This window comes from Galeopterus variegatus, unplaced genomic scaffold (genome assembly GCF_000696425.1).
Source record: "Galeopterus variegatus unplaced genomic scaffold, G_variegatus-3.0.2 Scaffold660, whole genome shotgun sequence".
In the NCBI taxonomy this organism is placed as follows: Eukaryota; Metazoa; Chordata; class Mammalia; order Dermoptera; family Cynocephalidae; genus Galeopterus; species Galeopterus variegatus.
In genome coordinates this window covers 531,199-551,740 of record NW_007726771.1, presented here as the reverse complement: position 1 = coordinate 551,740, position 20,542 = coordinate 531,199, and the positions used below count along the sequence as shown (strand labels likewise).

The 20,542-nt window shown below is 34.5% G+C and overlaps 1 protein-coding gene and 1 long non-coding RNA gene across 2 annotated transcripts in view; one reads left to right on the top strand and one right to left on the bottom strand.

The window, feature by feature from the left end:
• Window positions 1-19,209, top strand: part of RHOT1 (ras homolog family member T1) — a 38,402-nt gene extending 19,193 nt beyond the window's left edge. The window contains exons 9-13 of the mRNA XM_008571107.1: window positions 1,071-1,154; window positions 2,681-2,800; window positions 3,802-4,004; window positions 5,058-5,153; window positions 18,109-19,209. Of these exons, the coding sequence (XP_008569329.1) occupies window positions 1,071-1,154; window positions 2,681-2,800; window positions 3,802-4,004; window positions 5,058-5,153; window positions 18,109-18,226 (621 nt within the window). The 3' untranslated portion in view covers window positions 18,227-19,209. The remainder of the gene's footprint in view (window positions 1-1,070; window positions 1,155-2,680; window positions 2,801-3,801; window positions 4,005-5,057; window positions 5,154-18,108) is intronic.
• Window positions 18,868-19,405, bottom strand: LOC103589202. The gene is made up of 2 exons (XR_550377.1): window positions 19,244-19,405; window positions 18,868-19,090 (listed from the first exon to the last, which is right to left on the bottom strand). It is a non-coding gene; the product is annotated as an uncharacterized LOC103589202 (long non-coding RNA).
• Window positions 19,406-20,542: the final 1,137 nt, after the last annotated feature.

Here is a 20,542-nt window from a genome sequence, read left to right as displayed (position 1 = left end):
CTATGCTATTAATACTGTTTATGTATACGGACAAGAGAAATACTTATTGGTAAGAAATTCCATGGCATACCAAGATTATTAACTCCTGGGTACATTCTGAAGTGACTCTTTGAAAACAAATGCACTTATGTGCAATTTTTTTTTCACCTGGTTTATTCATTGGGATTTTTTTCTTTTTAGTAACAAGAGATAAAAAGATAGACCTACAGAAAAAACAGACTCAAAGAAATGTGTTCAGATGTAATGTAATTGGAACGAAGAACTGTGGGAAAAGTGGAGTTCTTCAGGCTCTTCTTGGAAGAAACTTAGCGGTGAGGGTTCTTGGAAAGTAGAACTTTATACACAAATTTTTATAGTCCTGAGTTTACATAATTTTTTTCATAGCCATTAACTGTTTTAGATGATTACTAGAACTCAGTGGCCTACATGTATTAGTAAAGTACAACCTAAATGTAACTATACTCCTGTTGAACTGTTTTTATCTTTGTTTCATTGGTATCATTTTTTAAACCAATGCTTAGATGAGGATTAAATGACTACACAGGTGAAAGCCCCTAACACAGTCCTTGGCATGAAGTAAATGCATAGTAAGTATTTCAAATTGAGTACTGATACCTAGTTCTGACTATTCCCTTGAGTAAGAAGACCTGTTTCCAAATGAGTCTAATATCATACCAAATTATAGTATAGAGAGAATTGCCAGCAGGTGGCTCTAAAATGTACGCGGGTACTCCAAAAAGTTTATGGAAAAAAAGAATTAAAAGATAGTACAAATCTTTCCATGAACTTTTTAAAGTACCCCTCCTACTTTCAGTAATATAGTTTATTTCCTTTTCGGCTACTTTCACTTTATGCAGAACAAATGCATCTTTTGTCTGAGACCTTAAGAACTGAGAAGCATAAAATCAATACCCTCTTTGTACTGATAAATAGTACATAGTGTAGGGAAGAATGCCTTTTTATTTGTAACATACCCACACATATATACAGAGGGTGTGTGTGTGTGTAGATGAAAACTAGTTACTGTAATTTCTTACTGTAAATATTGAGATTTTCGGTTCTATTTTCAGAGGCAGAAAAAAATTCGTGATGACCATAAATCCTACTATGCTATTAATACTGTTTATGTATACGGACAAGAGAAATACTTATTGGTAAGAAATTCCATGGCATACCAAGATTATTAACTCCTGGGTACATTCTGAAGTGACTCTTTGAAAACAAATGCACTTATGTGCAATTTTTTTTTCACCTGGTTTATTCATTGGGATTTTAATTCCTTTGATCTGTGTGATGATTTCATGGATATAGATATAAGTAGAAAACTACGTCTATTTGTGCACTTATTTGTATGTTAGTGATACCACAGTAAAAAAGTAGAAAAAAAAATTACCCTTTTTACTCTTTTTCCACTTCTGTTTAAAAAAATGATTTCCTCTATGATTGACTAGAAATTAATATGAAAGCAGTGCTGGTGCTTGGTAGTTTATGTATAATCTGAATCAAGTTTATCTATTTAGCAGGGAGAAGTATATTTAACAAATGTGTAAACCAGAAAAATCTATGAAGGAAGGGTCTGACTGAAGAGATACTATGAAATACAGTTGAAAGAGGTTATATACTCTCCTTGGATCCAGTCATATTTTAGTTTCAACCCTGGTCTACCATTGATTAGTTGTGTGACCTAGGGCAAGTGGCCTATTCTCTCCGAGTCTGAGTTTCTTCTTAAGTTAGCTAAATGAGAAAGAAGCTCCTAACAAATAATAGGTACTATAAAAAGGTCATTTCTTTCCTTTCTTTTTGGAAATAGTTTATTTGGCCGGATGATCACATTGAATTTTATACATATTTTACTTTTTATGACAAAAATTTGTCAGTTTCTTATTAAACCTTGTTTATCTCCCATTCTTCTCCTATAATTCTACATATTTGGTACTCAGTAAATACTGTTGACTTGTTAATTTTTCTGTTTTCTTATTCTTACACTATTCTTTGAAAATTCTTAACCTTTCATGTCTCTGACTATGCCTGCTATACTAGTGTTTTATTTGGGATATATTGAGTCATTTCTGACTCTACGCTTCCCTTTCATCTTCTCAACAATGATGCATTCTTTTATATAACTTAGTACTGAATATTACTGTTGTTGAATCATTATCCTATCATAGATGGGATATTTCTTTAAGAGATTTTATAATAAACATTGAAAAGAGTAGGCAGTGAAGTAGAATAAAATGACCTTAGTATAAAGAATCATTTGCTTTGTGTTTTTGACTGATGGGGAGAAAAGGTGGTGTGGTAGAAAGAAAATAGACTTGGGAATCATATCTGAGTTCAGATTTTGGTCTGATGACTTCTTTGATGTGTTATCTTTTACACTGACTTAATCTATCTACCCTGTCTCATTACCTGTAGAATGTAGACAACGCATGTAAAGGGTCTGCCCAGCACACATTTAGTCACTCATTTCTGTAGAATCTTAATCACAATTTTAATCCACAAAATCCAAAGACACTCATTTTTCTATACTTTCTACTTTTAAAAATGGCCTGAAACATTATGCTTAACTAGTACTTTCTTATTAGGAAGTCTAGTTGAGCAAGTAATAAAATATCATGACTTTAACTATACATCAATATTATGATACTTACATTTCTCATTATCTTTTTCCTTTTACAAGTTGCATGATATCTCAGAATCGGAATTTCTAACTGAGGCGGAGATCATTTGTGATGTTGTGTGCCTGGTATATGATGTCAGTAATCCCAAATCCTTTGAATACTGTGCCAGGATTTTTAAGGTTTGCTGCTCTTATGGACTATGACTAAATATAACTTTATATGGAGTTTTAATGGTATTACAGTGTGGTGATTCCTAACCAGAAAAATGCAACAAAATCATTTATGGAGCTATTTAAAAATACATACATCTTTACCCTATCCCTAAAGGTTCTGGTTTGTTCTAAAGTGGTAGTGTCCCAGACATGTGTATTTTTAAAAAATTTTTTCCACATGTGACTCTGATGAGCATTCATGGTTAAGAACTTTTGCATTAATGGAAGGTCTTCCTGGCTGTTAGGAATGCATATGTATTATATATTGCCAATTACATCAAGAAAAACAGCCAGAGCAAGGGGATAAACCAGAGGCTTGGAAAGTGTATAAGTCACTTTGAGATTATCAACAAGATTCAATAGAAGTAAAAAGCTATATGTACATAGGTATTTATTCTAGCACTGTTTTTAATAGCAAAAATGCTGGGAATGATCAAGATGTCTAACAATAGGAGGATGGTTTATCAAATTAAGATAAAATAACGTAGTGGAATATTAAGCAACCGTTAAAAATAATAGTTTTGAATTCTGAAGAACATGAAAGATATAGCATTATATTTTTAAATGGTTATGTCCAGCATGACTACCACTATATAAACATGTATATAAATGCATATGCTCAAGGACTAGAGGTCATATGAAAATAGTCTCCTTTAGGATAGAAGAATTCAGGTGGCTTTCTTTTTATTTCAAAATGTTTGTGTCTTTTTAATTTAAAAAATATATTTAAAAAATGGTACTGAATCTAAAGAATCAGTATAGGTCTGGTTTGTTACCAGCATTAGAAAGTGGCTTGGTCTTATTTTTATGTGAGACTGACCTAGATCACTGCCAATCTTGCATCTTGGTTCATTTTCTCTCCCTGAAACTATTGTTATTTTGCCTATCCAGAGAAAATTTTTAGTTCACATTTAATTAAATAGTAATTTTTGAACTTATCAGATTTTGTTTCATTTTTTATTCTATAGCAACACTTTATGGACAGCAGAATACCCTGCTTGATTATTGCTGCAAAGTCAGACCTGCATGAAGTTAAACAAGAATACAGTATTTCACCGACTGATTTCTGCAGGAAACACAAAATGCCTCCACCACAAGCCTTCACTTGCAGTACTGCTGATGCACCCAGTAAGGATATCTTTGTTAAATTGACAACAATGGCCATGTACCCGTAAGTACTTGTTCTGTCTTCATTTTCATGTTGCATGGTTCATAATAACATTGCATGCCATTATTAGCCATGGGGTGGGGGCAGGAATCTCTGTCATACAGAAGTTGCTCAGCAACAGAAAGAAAAATGAGAAGGTACAAATTTGAGTTAATGCAACTTTGGTTTGGGTGTCATAATAAAATGATGTAAACGGTGTTTCTGACAATATTTTTGAGCAGGCTGTAACTATCTCAGTAGGATAGTACAATAAAACATAACCCCCTACCTAGCATAAAAAAAAATCTTAACTGCAATAAAACGGAGTTGGCATCCTGTTGTTTTATGCTTATAAGGCATTTCCATATGAACGAGAGTTCATATTTATATTTTTCTATTGATTAATTGACCTTGGGTATGTGAAGTATTCTAAAATCTTTTATGAACTTATGTTGAAATTATGGTTATGTTTGAGTTCAGGATATAATGTCTTTTTTAAGTGCTGTAAAAAATAGTTATAATTGGAATTTCCACTATATAAATGTTTTGTATTAAAATGTATGAGCCACAAATTTCATGTACATTTATTATATATCTACACATGCGTATACACAAGCACATAACTGTTGTCATCTTCATAGTTTACTAATTGCCTTAAAATTGCATGGTTCTTAATGGCATTTTCCTCAAGTAATGTGTTCGCTTATGTTTTGTAACAAAGTAGTTTTTCAGGCAGTGCGTTTCTCAGGACTTCACTCTGTAGCTTATTCTATTTATTATTAGTTTAGTTCCTAAAGTATTTTTCTTCTTATGAAAACTACAGTATAAAATAGAGTAGTAATTAAATGTTGCTATAAACCAAGACTGAGGTTTTTCCACAAATGTGTTAATTTGTATAGATTTTTAAAATCAGAGTTCAGCTTATGTTATTCCATAAACTAATACTTTAAAGTAGTGCAACAAACCTTTGAATATCTATTTGTATTGGAAGACAAGTCATTCCTATTACTATCAGATAAGCAAAACCTTATTTATGTTTTACCTTTGCTTTAAAACTCTCATGTATGTTATCTACAGAGAGGATCATTACAGAGACAGACTCACCCGAGCCATGGGCAACACTGATAGAATAGAGAATTTGAGAAAAATCTGGGTCTTTCTAAAAACTGCTTTGTAAGTTACTTTTTCTTTATGACTTATGTTGGATTTTGTTGACATTTTCTTATAGGATGACCAAATCTCCTTTCTTGCCATAATTTACATTTAGTAATTATCTAGAAACGCACTGCTTGGTCGGGCTTACAGCCTAACTGTGTATTATGATGTCTTATTTACTATGTAAATGTACTTTTTTAATCTTGTAAGTAACTGCAACTGTGTTTTTAAATCTACATCTTTAAAACATTTTACTGCAATTCTTTGTGTGTGTGTGTGTGTGTGTGTATGTATGTATATATATGATAAATGTACATACATGGATATTTGTTTATATGGTTAATTCCAAACTGTGTGTGTGTGTGTGTGCGTATGTATATATATGATAAATGTACATACATGGATATTTGTTTATATGGTTAATTCCAAACTACTTCTCATGAAGCATCTCCCTGTTGCTAAGCATACTTTGCATCTCTCCTTTTTGGTGGGTGGAGCCTTGTGTATGTTGAAGAGTCAGATTCAGTTTATAAAATAACAGATGGATTCCAGTATGACAGCTGGCAGTGACTTGGTAGCATTGATATGCTCATCACCACAAGTCAAGTTTTAAAAAGAAATGTCTTGAACCTATAAAAGTTTTTAAAAAATTAATTTTTGTTTTTCTTCATGTTGGAAATTAGGCGTTATTGGGATGCTGCTAATCTCCACAACCATGCCACCGTATGCTATGGTCTCATCAGATCTCACAAGCTAAGCCAAGTCAGATTGGGCCAGTCCTTTGACTGGGAAGCCTCTAAAAATGTTCAGGTGTTACAGGAAGTGATGGCATTGATTCGTCAGGTGGCGCTCTTCTGAGTGGGTTCTGCGCCAGTACCTCTTCATGGGTGGTGTGATGGCTTTGTATGTCTGAGTGGCTCTGACCACTGAACAGTTATTGGAGATCCCTACTTTGGTAGTTAGGACTGAGGTGAAATGGGTTGCCCTATGTGCCTACACCAACTAGTGTAACTCCACTCAACCAGAAAGGAGTCAGAAAGCTTTCCTAAATTTCATACCTGATTTCAATTAGATCCATTGTTGATTTTTACATCCTTACCCAGAGTTTTATACTATCATACTTAGCTGTTGTGTTTTGGTAGCAGATAAAATTAACCCTATATTTGTTCAAGTGGAAATTTATGAAGCACTTTGATTTCCTTTGGGAGCCAGGGTGCTTGATGAATTAAAGACGATGTTGTTCATATCTTCTCAGGGTTGAATATACTCGTCTTTTGACTCTTTTGTGTATTTGTCACTCTTCTCCTTCCTGGTTTTCAGGCATGTGTGTATGCTGCGGGAGGAGGAGGAGGAGGGAATGGTTATTTAAGTGCCAGCAAACCTTGTCCTTTTGGTGGGTGCTATGGCTTACTCAGTTTTTCTTTTTATTAATTTAGATGAGGGTGCCATCTATTGCTGTGCATATTTATTCCACTAAAAGTCATGTAATAATAATTCTCCCAAAAAAAAGCAAAAGTGTAGCAAATTTTTCCTAGATTTTCAACAGCAAGGGAGGAGGAAGCTATTACTATTTATTATGTTTTTGGTAAATGTGGAATTCTGCACAACTTTAGCATGCCCCACACTGTCCTTTTCCTTTCTACAAAGAGTGTTGCTTATGCCTAAGCCTTTTTTTTTTTAAGTTGGCACACCCTGACTTGTGCCATATTTGTAAGAAAGAACTCAACTCCTGTCCTTCTGTGTGTTTTCGCAGCCATGCCCGGTTACGCTGTATGTGCACCTGCAACAGGTGTACATTTTGCATCTGTCAGAACTTCCTCAACTCAGACTTGCTGCAATCTGTAAAGAACAAAATCTTCACTGCAGTTCTTAACAGGTTCTTAACTTTATTTACTGGATACCAGGCATTCTGTTAAAATACCAAAGAAAAAAGTGGATAACTCTTTGTTATACAGATACTCACTACAAAGACAACAAGCTGACTGATGCCCAACTAACTTCCACTAAAATTCTCACTGTGATGACAGTTTTTAGCCTTGGGAGCATCCTTAATAATCTTTTAAAATTAATAGGTATATTTAGAGGACTATAAAATGAGATTTTGAATTTTTTTCCATTAAGTTAAAGAATCTTTCATATTAGAAGCTAATATGTGTCAGATTAAAATCTTTTGGCTGTGAGTTGTAGAAATAGCTTGGGACTTTTGTAGTAAGGAAAAGACATGTTTATTCCAAGTAAAAGATATTATGTTATACTGTGCTCAGTTTATATGCAAATAATATATCTTATTAAAACAGTATTTGGGGTTTGAAAAAAATTCTCTGTTCTTGAAACTATTTATAAATACAATCTACTTTTAAGTACTGGGATGTTTATTTGAAAGAACATGGTTCTGGAAATGAGGATAATAACCAACTTTAAGGACTCAAAGAAAGATGGAAATGAAAAAGAGATATGTAGTACTGGTTTTTGAGGTCTTTATAACTGAGCCAGATATGAAGTATTCCTATAGAGTAATATGCTTTTAAAAAAGAAAGAGATAAAAAAGATGTATACATTCCCTCAAAGCAATCAACGTGAAAGGTTATATTCTTATTCTGATCATGCCACCTTTGTTCAAATCAGATTTACATTTTTTGAGCATGTAAGAGCCTATGTAATAATTTGTATCTGTCAAATTTGTATATGTCTGAGGATGAATAAGGTTTTTGAAAATCATTTAAATGTCATTGGGAACTGGGCTTGATTAGGATGGATAATCAAGCTAAATAATAGATTTTGGTTAGAAATGGCTCAGTTATTTGGTTCACCATTGGACCACTTACTGAGTGCTAGACTCCCAACTGTATCAAATGATCATAGTTTGTGTTTACCAGCAATAAAGTAAATGTGTCTATGAAACAGTGAGACAATTTCTTATGTGAGTCAGAAACTGACTTTGAAGGCATTCTAAAAGAGTTTCAGTGACGTTTTGAGCACACTAGCAGCTCTGAAATAAGGATGCAGCCATCGCAGGTGATTGCTTTGAAGGGATCACCACACTCATTTGGTGGTAAAGTTCTACTTCTATCCTTTGAGTAACATCTTAAAGTAGTAACCCAGACAGCTTCTCTCATGACAACTGACTGAGAAAATACAAGGCTAGTTCAAACCAAACAACATTCAGGAGCTCCAGTATTGGGATCTTAGAGTTGGAAGAGATTCTAGAGTTCATCTGGCCTAGCCTCCTGTTAGAATGCCTTCCCAAGCCTTCCTGAGAGAGTGCTGTTTATCTGATGATGGCTTTCCTCATTGAAGAGGGTTTTTGCTTTTGGTTTTATTTTTTTAAACTAAAATGTTTTCCCTATAACTTTCTCTCCTCTAGTTTTAGTTCTGCCCTTTAGAACAACATACGACTATTCTACTCCCTCTTCAACATAGCCATCCTTCAGACATTTGAAGACGGCCATCATGTCTCCCCTAATTTTCTCTTCTCCAGGTAGAACATCCCCATTTCTTTCAGCCTTTTCCTAAATTAGATGGTTTAGTGACCTCATCATTCCTGGTTACCCTCATCTGAAAGCCCCTTAGGTTTTCAGGGTGTCTCATAAAAGGTGCTTCTGAGAATGGATAACAGTGCTCCAGATGTGGTCTGACTAGTCCAGAAGAGTTGGGCAGTCATGTTCCACAGTTAGGACAGCACCTGTCTAGTGCATGAATTAACTTTTTTTTTTTTTTTTTTTTTTTTCTTTTGTCTTTTTTCCGTGTCCGGCAACGGATCGCAACCCTCAGTGTTGCCCCCGTACCGGACCGGGGACCGGCAACGGGATTGCAAGCCTCCGTGTTGCTCCCGCGCCTCGCTCAGCCAGCTCTTTGGTAATTACGGTCTCACTGTTCAGTTCTGGGTAGGTTTATGTTTTTCTTTAGAACAATTTATGAATAACTGGAATTATTTGGATTTAAATACATTTGGAGGATGATTAACATGTGGTCAGATGATTTGTAAATCATTTTACTTGGAAAAAACGCCTTTTGGATATATTTTAATTTTTAAATACTTTTAAATCCAAAAGTGATAAAATGATTATGTGGGAATGAGTTGGTTTGAACTATCCAGGATTTTTATTTGTTAGGTATTTGTTGCTCCGACTTGAGAACACTCCTACTTTGCATGAGAATGTTACTGTATTGTAGTGTGCTATGAACTTTAATTTGTCCTTTCCTTTAGGTGTTCATTTCACTTATTTGTCTGCAAGAATGGAAAGAATGAAAAAGATGAGTAGAGAAACCAGTGTACCATTCAAAGAACTCCTTTTTTATTCTTGTTAGTATCTCAATCACTTATTTGACAGAAGTATAGTGGAGTTTAGGGGTTCTATACTGAAGTTTCTTCTAGTTTCTGAAAGGATGTAGGTAGGTAAGGTAGGTGGGTGGGAGCTAAAAACTCAGCGCCTAGGACTCTGGATGGATAACGTAAATGAATGAAAGTGGCAAGTGAAGAAACGGAGAGGTGGGGACTGTGATGGTCCCTGTCTAGAGGCAGCCACCACTCAGCTGTGGCCATTTGTTATTGTGCAAGCTTGGTGTTGCCAGGTTTTCTGATTCTGTTAAGAGACTGGAAATCAAGTTATCTATTTTAATTTAATTTTATTTTTTGGGTGTCTGGCTGGTATGGAGATCCAAACCCTTGACTTTGGTGTTACAAGGCTGAGCTCTAACCAGCTGACCTAACCGGCCAGCCCTAGAAATCAAGATTTTTATGTGAAATTTACTGATATTTAAAGAATAGCAGTTAACTTAAAAAATTTAAAAGTATGTTACTAATCAGAGCAAAGTATGATTACAGGCCAACAGTTTGCAACCTCAGTCTTACGATATGGTCTAGAGTTGTGAAAGTGGAGGCCAAAAAAAAAAAGGGATACCTAAGGAGTGAAAATGTCTCTGCTCCCACCTCCACCCTAACATTTTACTACTTTCCCATGGAAAATTTGAAAAAGTTATTGGGTGGTAGGATGAAAATGGTGCTACCTTTTCTTACTACTTCTCAGGTTTCGGCAGCCTTTGGTGATTGGTCACTATTGGTTTGCCATGCTAGTCATACCCAATGTTACATAAGCAGAAAAAAGATTAACTAATTGTGTAAAAGTCATTTAAGAATTTTTCACTGTACTTCGTTCAGTAGAGAGAGTTCCCACTTAACACTAAGTCTTAAATCTGTGTTTTTAGAAATCAGAACTGATGTGCTTAGTGTTTGATTTAGAACTGTAAAAAGAGCAGTCCAAAGGTTTGTCATTTTTATTTAAGCAAAAAGCTTCATTAAATGTCTGCAAAGAATTAAATTAGACAGTATTGGTACATGCATGCTGTTCTCAAATTAGCACATTGTTTTAATGTGGTTGTAAAATTTTTCATCACTAAAATAGAAATTACTACCAGATATAATACATGTTTGGGGCCCCATTCTCCCACTACCCCACTCCCACTTTTCACCCCCACCTTGATTTATTCATTCAAAATACTTATGTACCTGGTTTGAATTGGAATCTGCTGTGAGCTGGGGCAAAATCTGAAGATGAAGATATGATACCTTCCTTTAAGTACCTTTCTAAATGTTATGTTGCTAAAATATTTTTTTAAAACTTTAGTTATATTTTCAGTGACACTGGTCTCTCATGCTAAAAAAGAAAGTGCTATAATCTGATCATGAGTTTAGGCAGTTTCAGTAGGTTAATTTCTGAAACTGTTTGTTTTTTCTCTTTTACCAGGAAAAATTAAGTCTTTTTTCTTGATATTATTTACTGACACTGCATATTTTACGTAGAAAGTGCTAAGAAAAATTTTTTTCTTTCCAACTTAATTGAGTGTTCTTTAACATGTGAGAGTAGTATTAAATTACACACACATCTATCTCACATGTAACTTTGCTCTTTGGTAATTACGGTCTCACTGTTCAGTTCTGGGTAGGTTTATGTTTTTCTTTAGAACAATTTATGAATAACTGGAATTATTTGGATTTAAATACATTTGGAGGATGATTAACATGTGGTCAGATGATTTGTAAATCATTTTACTTGGAAAAAACGCCTTTTGGATATATTTTAATTTTTAAATACTTTTAAATCCAAAAGTGATAAAATGATTATGTGGGAATGAGTTGGTTTGAACTATCCAGGATTTTTATTTGTTAGGTATTTGTTGCTCCGACTTGAGAACACTCCTACTTTGCATGAGAATGTTACTGTATTGTAGTGTGCTATGAACTTTAATTTGTCCTTTCCTTTAGGTGTTCATTTCACTTATTTGTCTGTGCCACTTAGTCATTTTTTAATCTTCTTGATCTCTTTCCCATCTAGGTTTCTGTATATAGTCTTCCCACTTACCCTAACTTATAATTTAATCAAAATTATTTATTTTACAATTTATTATTTTGGTGTAATTTCCTTTGGTGCATATTTTGGTTTCAGGATTTCTTTCATTCCATTTTATTATTTGCATTAGCCTTATAAATTGTTTATGTTGCTTAAGTTCAGTAGTAGCATTTTACTTTGGCAACCAAGTGCATAATTCATACTGAATATTTACAGAGACCCAAGGGTATGATGGACAGTCATCATACCCATTGTATTTTTCACCCTATTTTTAAAATGTATTTTTCTAATTGAATGTATGTGACATTTATTTTAAGCCACTCATTAGTGACTTACTTCATTTACCCATATTGCTTGAATAATCACCCGAGTTTCTCTTTTATGTGTTTAAACTCATGTTACTTAAAATAGGAGCTCTTTTTTGGAGAAAGGATTTTACTATAATCAGACCAAAATGAACTGCTTTTTCACAGGATTGCCTTAAGAAAAGGATAGGTTTCTAGAAATCTTAAAGTTAGATATGGGGAATCTAAGAAGTCTTAGGATATTATGTTATATTAAGATATTGTATCCAAGGATGTCCTGTTTTAGTTTCTTATGAAATTTCTATGTTCCCTTATATGAAGGTCTTTATAAGACTGTTCTCTGAATTTATATACATAGTCATAAATTTAAAATTATACAAGAGTTTGTGTTATAGATTCTCATTAAGTAAGCTGCTGCTGCTGCTTATAATTTTTTAAATTTTTGCTGTTTGGTTAGTATATTAAGGGACATGATATGGTGGAGTTTGCCTAGTCTGATCTTTAAGTATCACTAGTTAACATACAGATGTTGGAGCATTTTCTGTATGTATTTGGATTCTTCTAAGGCTTGATGAAGCATTTCTTGACATTGGTGCACACCTATGTCCTTTTCCAAAGTATGTTACTATTTAGGCATGCTCAGTTAACAGCTTGCTTACGATTTGTGCTGCAATTCATCTTTGCTAGACACTGTATATCAATTTCTTAACCTATTTTGAGAAATATCTTATTAAAATATTTCATGCCTACTAATTCAGTTAGGAGAATCATCATTATTAAAATTATTATTAGCAGTATGGCATTATTATTAGAAATAACTATAGTAAATATTTCACCAGACAGAAACATTTGGAGAAATAAAGCTAGTAAGACTCAGAAGACTTAAAAAAGTGGAATTTAAAAACAGAAAACTTGACAGTAGTTTTGGTGACCTCAGTACAGTTTTCAGCTTGAGATACATAATTGCAAATAGGAAAAAACTATGATATTTCTGTGCCCTAGTAACATTAGGTACACATGCATTGCAGTTATGTAGGTTGTATCATCTTACAAGTTCATGCCTGAGATACATATATGGTTAGAGTTGTAAAATTAGAAGACCATTCATACTACTGCATTTGTACAACTCTGAGTTGCATGAGGATACTTCAAAAAGTTGGAGGAAAAGTAGAATTAAAAGATAATACCAATCTTTCCATGAGCTTTTTGAAGTACACTTATATTTGGAAAGGATAAAATGGTGAGATCAGAATAATAAAAAATAGGAAATTCAAATTCATTTCTGGGAAATTGTGTGAGAAAACTGATAAAAGTGACTCTCTGGGTGGAGCTACTCTTAGCTTTATGCATTTGAGGATGTTTTACTGAGCGTTTCTTTCCCTCTGCATAATAGCCTTCCATTTAAGATAAGAATAATTGATATCTAGACCTTTCTGAATTCTTCCCCTTCCTCAAATTCTAATTTTTGCAGACGTTTAAGTCACTGTAATATAGTTTTTATGCCCCAGATATAAAGTCATGTGACAGATTATAAAAAACAATTTCAACTGGAATATTAAAAATACTCTATTTAGGAATAGCTAAAATGGGCTGGCCTGTGGATCACTCAGGAGAGTGTGGTGCTGATAACACCAAGGCCACGGGTTTGGATCCTTTATAGGGATGGCCGGTTCACTTACTGGCTGAGTGTGGTGCTGACAACACCAAGCCAAGGGTTAAGATCCCCTTACTGGTCATCTTTCTTTTTTTAAAAAAAGGAATAACTAAAATGGATTTAATTCCCTTAAGCCCTTTAGAATTTGATATTTTATTTTTTTAAAAAAAAGGAATAACTAAAATGGATTTAATTCCCTTAAGCCCTTTAGAATTTGATATTTTATGTTTCTAAATATTACAATTGATGACATTTCCTTTATTTATTATTGGTTACATCCATTGAACTAGTAGTCTTTAGCTCATGTTTTTATATAAACCATAAGTTGCAGAATTAATTAAAAGCATTTTGTATGCCTTCTTTAAGGTATCCAGTACAAAGGTACACAAATTTTGGTCACCCTGTATATGCCTGTGTGACTGTTTACACCAACTCTTCTTCATTTAGCTTTTCATTGGCTGAATTTTGAAATATTTTCTTCTTTCTGTATTATTAGGTAGCAGTCTTAATGATATCCAAGTCCAAACATGTTGGTTGGCTCTCACACCTGTGTCAAGGACAGCTTGACAGCTAATTATATATGGGCCCTCAGCACTTCTATGCCAGAGAGCCAGCATCCCAGATGTGGGAATTTTCCACATGAGAACATGAAAACTCTGACAAGCTACAAATGATTAATTAGGATTATACAGGTTTAGTATCCCTGATCTGAAAATCCAAAATCCAAAATTTTTGAGCACCAACATGATGCTCAAAATAAATGCTCATTGGAGCTTTTCAGATTTCAGATTTTCTTGTTAGAGATGCTGAACTGTAAGTATAATTCAAATATTCCAAAATCCAAATAAATCGCAAACCCAAAACTTTTCTGATCCCCAGCATTTTGGAAAAGGTCTACCCAAACTGTATTCCAGCATTTATTCATTATCTCTTATGTCCTAAAAAGAGATACTGCTGAACTAAATGATCTTGTTCCACATAGAATAGGAAAATTTGGTGATGCTGATATATCACTAAGTAAAAAACGAACGTTTATACACACACACATGCTCACACACATATTTTTGACCCTGTAATATTTATTTCTGGGAAGTTTATCTTAAAGAAAATTACTAAATATAGAGAAAAATCTTGGGTAGGAAGATACCACTTTATTTGTAGTCACTCATAAATGGAGATCACTAGCAATAGGAGCATGGAATATAGTGCAGCTATTTAAAATGTTTTCATAGTCTATGAAAAAGTTTTTAAAAATATATAAAGTTAAATATCACACACAATACATGTAAAAAATACATAAGAAAGGTCTAAAATGAAATGCCCAAAGTTTTAATGAGTTGTCTTAGATGATACATACTGATTTTTTTCTTCCCACTTTGTTTTCTATATAGTTTCTTTTTTTTTTTTGTCTTTTTTCGTGTCCGGCAACGGATCGCAACCCTCAGTGTCGCGCCCGTACCGGACCGGGACCGGCAACGGGATCGCAACCCTCGGTGTTGCACCCGCACCATGCTCAGCCAGTGAGCGGGAACCGGTCTCCACATGGGATCCGAACCCTCGGTGGGAGCGCCGCCGCGCTCCCAAGCGGCACACTCTCCAGTGCGCCACCGGGCCGGCCCTATATTACCTTTTTTATAGTATAAAAGAAAATGAACTTTAAGGAGAAAGTAAAACAGTGCAGTAAGATATTATGGCTTATTCTAAGATGATATTTTTTGAGTCGTTTTGAAAGAATTATGCTTTTGAATTGTGGGAGAATTATTTCTGCTGGAGTTTAGAAATGAACTAGGAAGCAGCTTTAAGAAACTTCCTCTGCTGGGCCGGCCCGTGGCTCACTCGGGAGAGTGCGGTGCTGATAACACCAAGGCCACGGGTTTGGATCCCATATAGGGATGGCCGGTTGGCTCACTGGCTGAGTGTGGTACTGAAACCAAGCCAAGGGTTGAGATCTTCTTACCGGTCACCTTTATATAGGATTTAAAAAAAAAAAAAAAGCTACCTGTGCTTGAGACCTGAAATGACAAACATAAATTAGTTCTTGATACTTATGGAATACATTTCGATCACTCTATTCTTTTAGATCTTAACCATTTACATTTTCCATGTCTAAGAGTGTCTCAAAATACTATTGTACCATTGATGGAGCCATTGAAATATATTCTTTAAGTTAAGAGTTGCCTTAATTTTATACTAGCTGTATCTTGAACGTGTGTCTATATTGTTTCTTATACGTAGATATGTACATCTGTTTTGCCTATTGAAGGCTATACTCTAGCTTGGGGAAAATAAAAGTAACTATCTTGAAATGCAAAAGAAAACTAAGCAATAAAGCTAGTCAGAATATATTATTTCACAAATGGTAATACTTTCTTAAAACACAAGGGGAGCTAGGTAAAACACATCTATATTTGAAGAATATTTATGAGAAATCATATAGACTGATTTTAGTGTGATTACAGCTAGCTTTAATCCTTTAATCCCTCTAATCCCTTTCTCCCCCTAAATTAAAAAATAAATGTAGAAAGAAACAAAAACAGAAACCTCCATCAGTGAAGATAGATGATAATCCCAGGAAGACCAAAGCTGAAGCAAAAGCTCTAATGCTCTGTTAGCCTATGTTCTCACTTTAAATTTTATACATCCCTATTGACCTACAGTTGTAAACTTTGTTACTGTCATCAGAGGTCCAAGGTGGTCTATGAATTTGGGATGCTGGACTCAATTTTTTGGAGATGTATATTTATAGCTTTTGAGAGTCTGAAATTATAAGCATCTATAAACTTCATGACTAGTATTTGTTAACCTCATTTGAAATGAATACTTATGGTTACCACATGTTGTCAGGTACTGCTTAAGGTACTGGTGTCAAGGACTTCTTAGTGTTTCAAATATACCAAGACCAGCCTCAGAGGGATATACAGAAAATGTATGTAACAGCTTTAGGTTTCCTTGTCTGATGTGAATGTTTTAAAAGGAGTTCATATAGATAGAGTTTTTGTTGTTGTTTTTTAAGTTTGGCAATTTGCTATAGAATATGTTTATTTTAAATATAGAAAGCATGAGATGCATCATATAGGGTTGCACCTCAATTTATGTATGGGATGTTTAATTGAGAGATGTTATTTTGAGTCCACTTCTTTTGTGAGCTCTACTGTGAACTGCAAACTGTGCATGTGTATAAAAGGTTAAGAGCCCGGGTAGCTGAGTGGGGTGCCATGCTGTTAGCAGACGACGAAGGCAGTATTACTCACCAGGTGCACGCTGTCAGCTCTGTAGAAGATTCCATCTTCATGGAGTCATCTCATGGTCCACTTTTTCTTGAAGCCAGGTAACATTTCCCGAACCCAATGGATTGGCCTTGTTGGAGTTTTTCCAACTGCAAAAACTGAAACCTAACCATTCTCTTCCCTAACTTTTTTTTTTTTAAATTAAACATTGCCTGTTGGAAGAACTAACTTGCAAGGTGGAATGAACCTGTGTTATCACTTTGCTTTATAATAAATAATTACTTGAGGACTGATTTTTTTTTTCCCCCAAATAAAAACTAGTGAGGATGAGAAATTGGAGTGCTGTGTTGCTTTGCCATGGTGATAAGCATGGATCACTCACTTGTATTGTAGACTTATGTTTCTAGGAATGTACAGATTGCATTTTGTGATAACTAATCTGATCATTCTGTGACTATTACTGAGGCAAAGTAGTTTTGTACAATTTGAATTCTTGGCTCTTAACTCTTTTGCATATGTCAGTGTCTTGGTCTTTTAATGACATCTGGCTTTTGCTTCAAATCTGTTTGTTAAACTTAGTTGTAAAATAACCTAAACTACACAGTCGCTCTAAGCTCTTAATTATGTAAATTTTCTACATCACCTCAATTGTGTTCACTTAACTAAGACTTCAGTGACACTTGAATAAAAAGTTCCAACCTTTGCTTTAAAGCTTTATCTTCTTCATGGTAAGCTGTCATACTTGAGACTCTTGAGGGTGCTTAGCAATGTTATAACTGAGCATGGTCACAAACTCAGTTTGTGTGGTACAGGCTGTTCCTGTTCTTGTCATGCATACTATGGCTTCTTTTATGTCATTGCCTTTCAATCCATCATGTTACATTATGTCCTTTAGTTGGTACCATTATCACTGCCTGTCTGACTAACACCAGGGGTTTTTTCTCTTTAATTAGAAGTAACCAAATTAATGCAAACTGGTAAATCTTGTCCTCCCCCTTTGGGATTTTTTTTTTTGGTAAATTTTTATGGGGCTCAATGTTTCCAAAGTTGACTTTAATTATTGCTTATAGAAAAGTATTGTCACTTGTCACTTAACTGCTTACAAGGCAGCTTTTGGTTACTGGGGACAGGAGATTAAGTTGTGTGAACTTCATTTCCCATGTGAAGAAACTGTATACAATTTTAGATGTCTCCTCCTAAGTAGTGGCTAATTGCAAATATTTCTCTTTATTAATGTCTACATTATGTCATTTTTTTAAGATAATGCTTATTTAAGCACTGTGTACATGGCTATATGATAAATGTTTTTGGTAAGCATTACTGTATGCAATTATCCTGACAAGTGTGCTAATACTTCCCTAAAAGTAGACTATTATATAACTGTTATAAGGTTTTCATACTAATCATGTTTTAAATATTAATTATATTTTCTGACCACAGGCATGTGACACAAGCTGACCTCAAGAGCTCCACGTTTTGGCTTCGAGCAAGTTTTGGTGCTACTGTTTTTGCTGTTTTGGGCTTTGCTATGTACAAAGCATTATTGAAACAGCGATGATTAAAAAAATACTGGCCCTACAAAAACAAATACTTTTATGTATATTCTGAATGCTTTAAATTCTGTTAGAAATATTGAGATATTTATACATGCAGAGTTACTTTATTAATATTTGTAATTCATGCATAAGAGTATTTTAATGATAGCTATAACTGCAGTATTGGCTAGCATATAGAAAGAAAACAGCTTAACAGCCAAACTAAAATGGCTAAATTTCAGAGGCCAAAAAGGGAATATTTTGTAAATAATGTACATATTTCAGGCAAGATATGGTCTCCCAAACTGAGTTCTAGAAATAGTGTTTCTAGATGTTTCTACATGGTATTGTTAGTGCTCATGTGGCTCACTCTTCTGGGTTTAAGTCAGCCCAGAGATTGTATTTACTCATAGATCACTTATTTATTTCACATTTATTCAGAATGATCCTTTGGGTTCTGTAAGTACACGAGGCACAATTTGCCATTTTCTCTCCATTTTTAAAAACACACGAGTCAGAGTCAGCTTACCAACACAACTTTCAGTCACTTCTAGTAGGCCAGCCTCGAAGCCATTGTGCAGTCTAGAAAATTGTACAGCTGAGTGTGCAGCTCTCCTTTAAGGAAGAAGTAAGGTAAAAGCAGTTAGAGGTGTTACCTATGTGATTATGTTGCTTTGTCTGTCAGTATGTTCAATTTTATAGTCCTTTCAATCAAATGAGAAAAACAATTTGTATATTATCAATGTTTTTAGTTTAAATAAACAGTCACCCTTACTACTGTTAAATCTCCTCCCAAAGTGTGAATCATTCTATAATGGCTCTGTCTATTATAGTGTATTACAGTAGCTGCATGTGTCATGAAGTGTTCTATATCTGGCTAGGATAACCTAAAGGCAGCACTTTTTTAAATGATAAAATAAATAATGATTATAATCTCATTATAAACCTATTTTTTCCATCATTGACCTTTTCACGTATTTAAATAAATAACTGCTGTGTACTGTGATCTTGAGTTTTTTGTCTTACAAAGTAAATATAACCTAAAGGCAGCACTTTTTTAAATGATAAAATAAATAATGATTATAATCTCATTATAAACCTATTTTTTCCATCATTGACCTTTTCACATATTTAAATAAATAACTGCTGTGTACTGTGATCTTGAGTTTTTTGTCTTACAAAGTAAATATTTCTGTACAGAGGTGAGCGAAGGTGGTTTCTATCTTTCTTACATGGGAAATTATTTTTTATATGAAAAGATAATACTCATTAAAAAGTCAAGTATGATTTATATATGTAAGAGGAAATATATTTAAAAGTTGTTGGGAAATCTATCCTTAGAAAAGACCAATTGGTTTCCCATACACATACCTAATACGGTTTCTACTATGGTTTACATGTTTATTTTCTCATTTAACATGGTTTTTCTCCTTTGCTTTTCTGAGGGACATTTTCTTACAAGATTACACTTCTTGAGCAACTAGTAACAGCATAACTTACTAGCTATAAGCTTGTAAAATAATATGTGCCACATTTACTTGCGTACTTCTCTGTCTCTCCCTCCCCCTCTCCCATTTTCATTCTAAATTTGAGGAAAAGGAAAACTAAGCAAAAATCTGGTAACTTCTCATTTTTATTATTTTGAGAATTCTCCATTTACCAAATGAATTTGTCAGTTACACAGCTTTCAGTGACAATTCTTTCATTCCAATTCTTTTCTGTTTTGATTGAAATATTGTTTTAAATGAATATGCCTTATAGATTGTTGTGTTTGTGAGAAAGGAAAGATGATAGTTTGACAAGAGGTAAAAAGTGGTGTGTTTATATGTTTAGATTTTCTTTTTTAATCTTTCCATCTGAAGCTTGGGTGTCTTTGTTTCACAAGAAGGCAGACTGGCAGCTGCCCTACCTCCTACCTGCTCTAGGCAAGCCCCTGGCTAAGCCTCCTTGCTCTCCCGTCAGTTGATCTAGGCAGGATGGGTTAGCACAGGGAACTATCTCTGCTTTCTCCTCTTTAACCTACAGGCACATGCAGATATTTTTCTTTATTTATATCCACTGTAGAGACAAGTTAACGTGGAAAAATGTGTGAATACAGTAATAGGCTTCTTCTGGCTTTTACAGTTTGCTTGGAAGATGCAAGCTGTAAGAGTACTGAAGAAAATAGGAACTTGATGGGGCCGGCCCGGTGGCACACTGGATAGTGCGCCGCTTGGGAAGTGTGGCGGCACTCCCGCCCGAGGGTTCGGATCCCACATACAGACCGGTTCCCGCTCACTGGCTGAGCGAGGCGCGGGAGCAACACCGAGGGTTGCGATCCCGTTGCCGGTCCTCGGTCC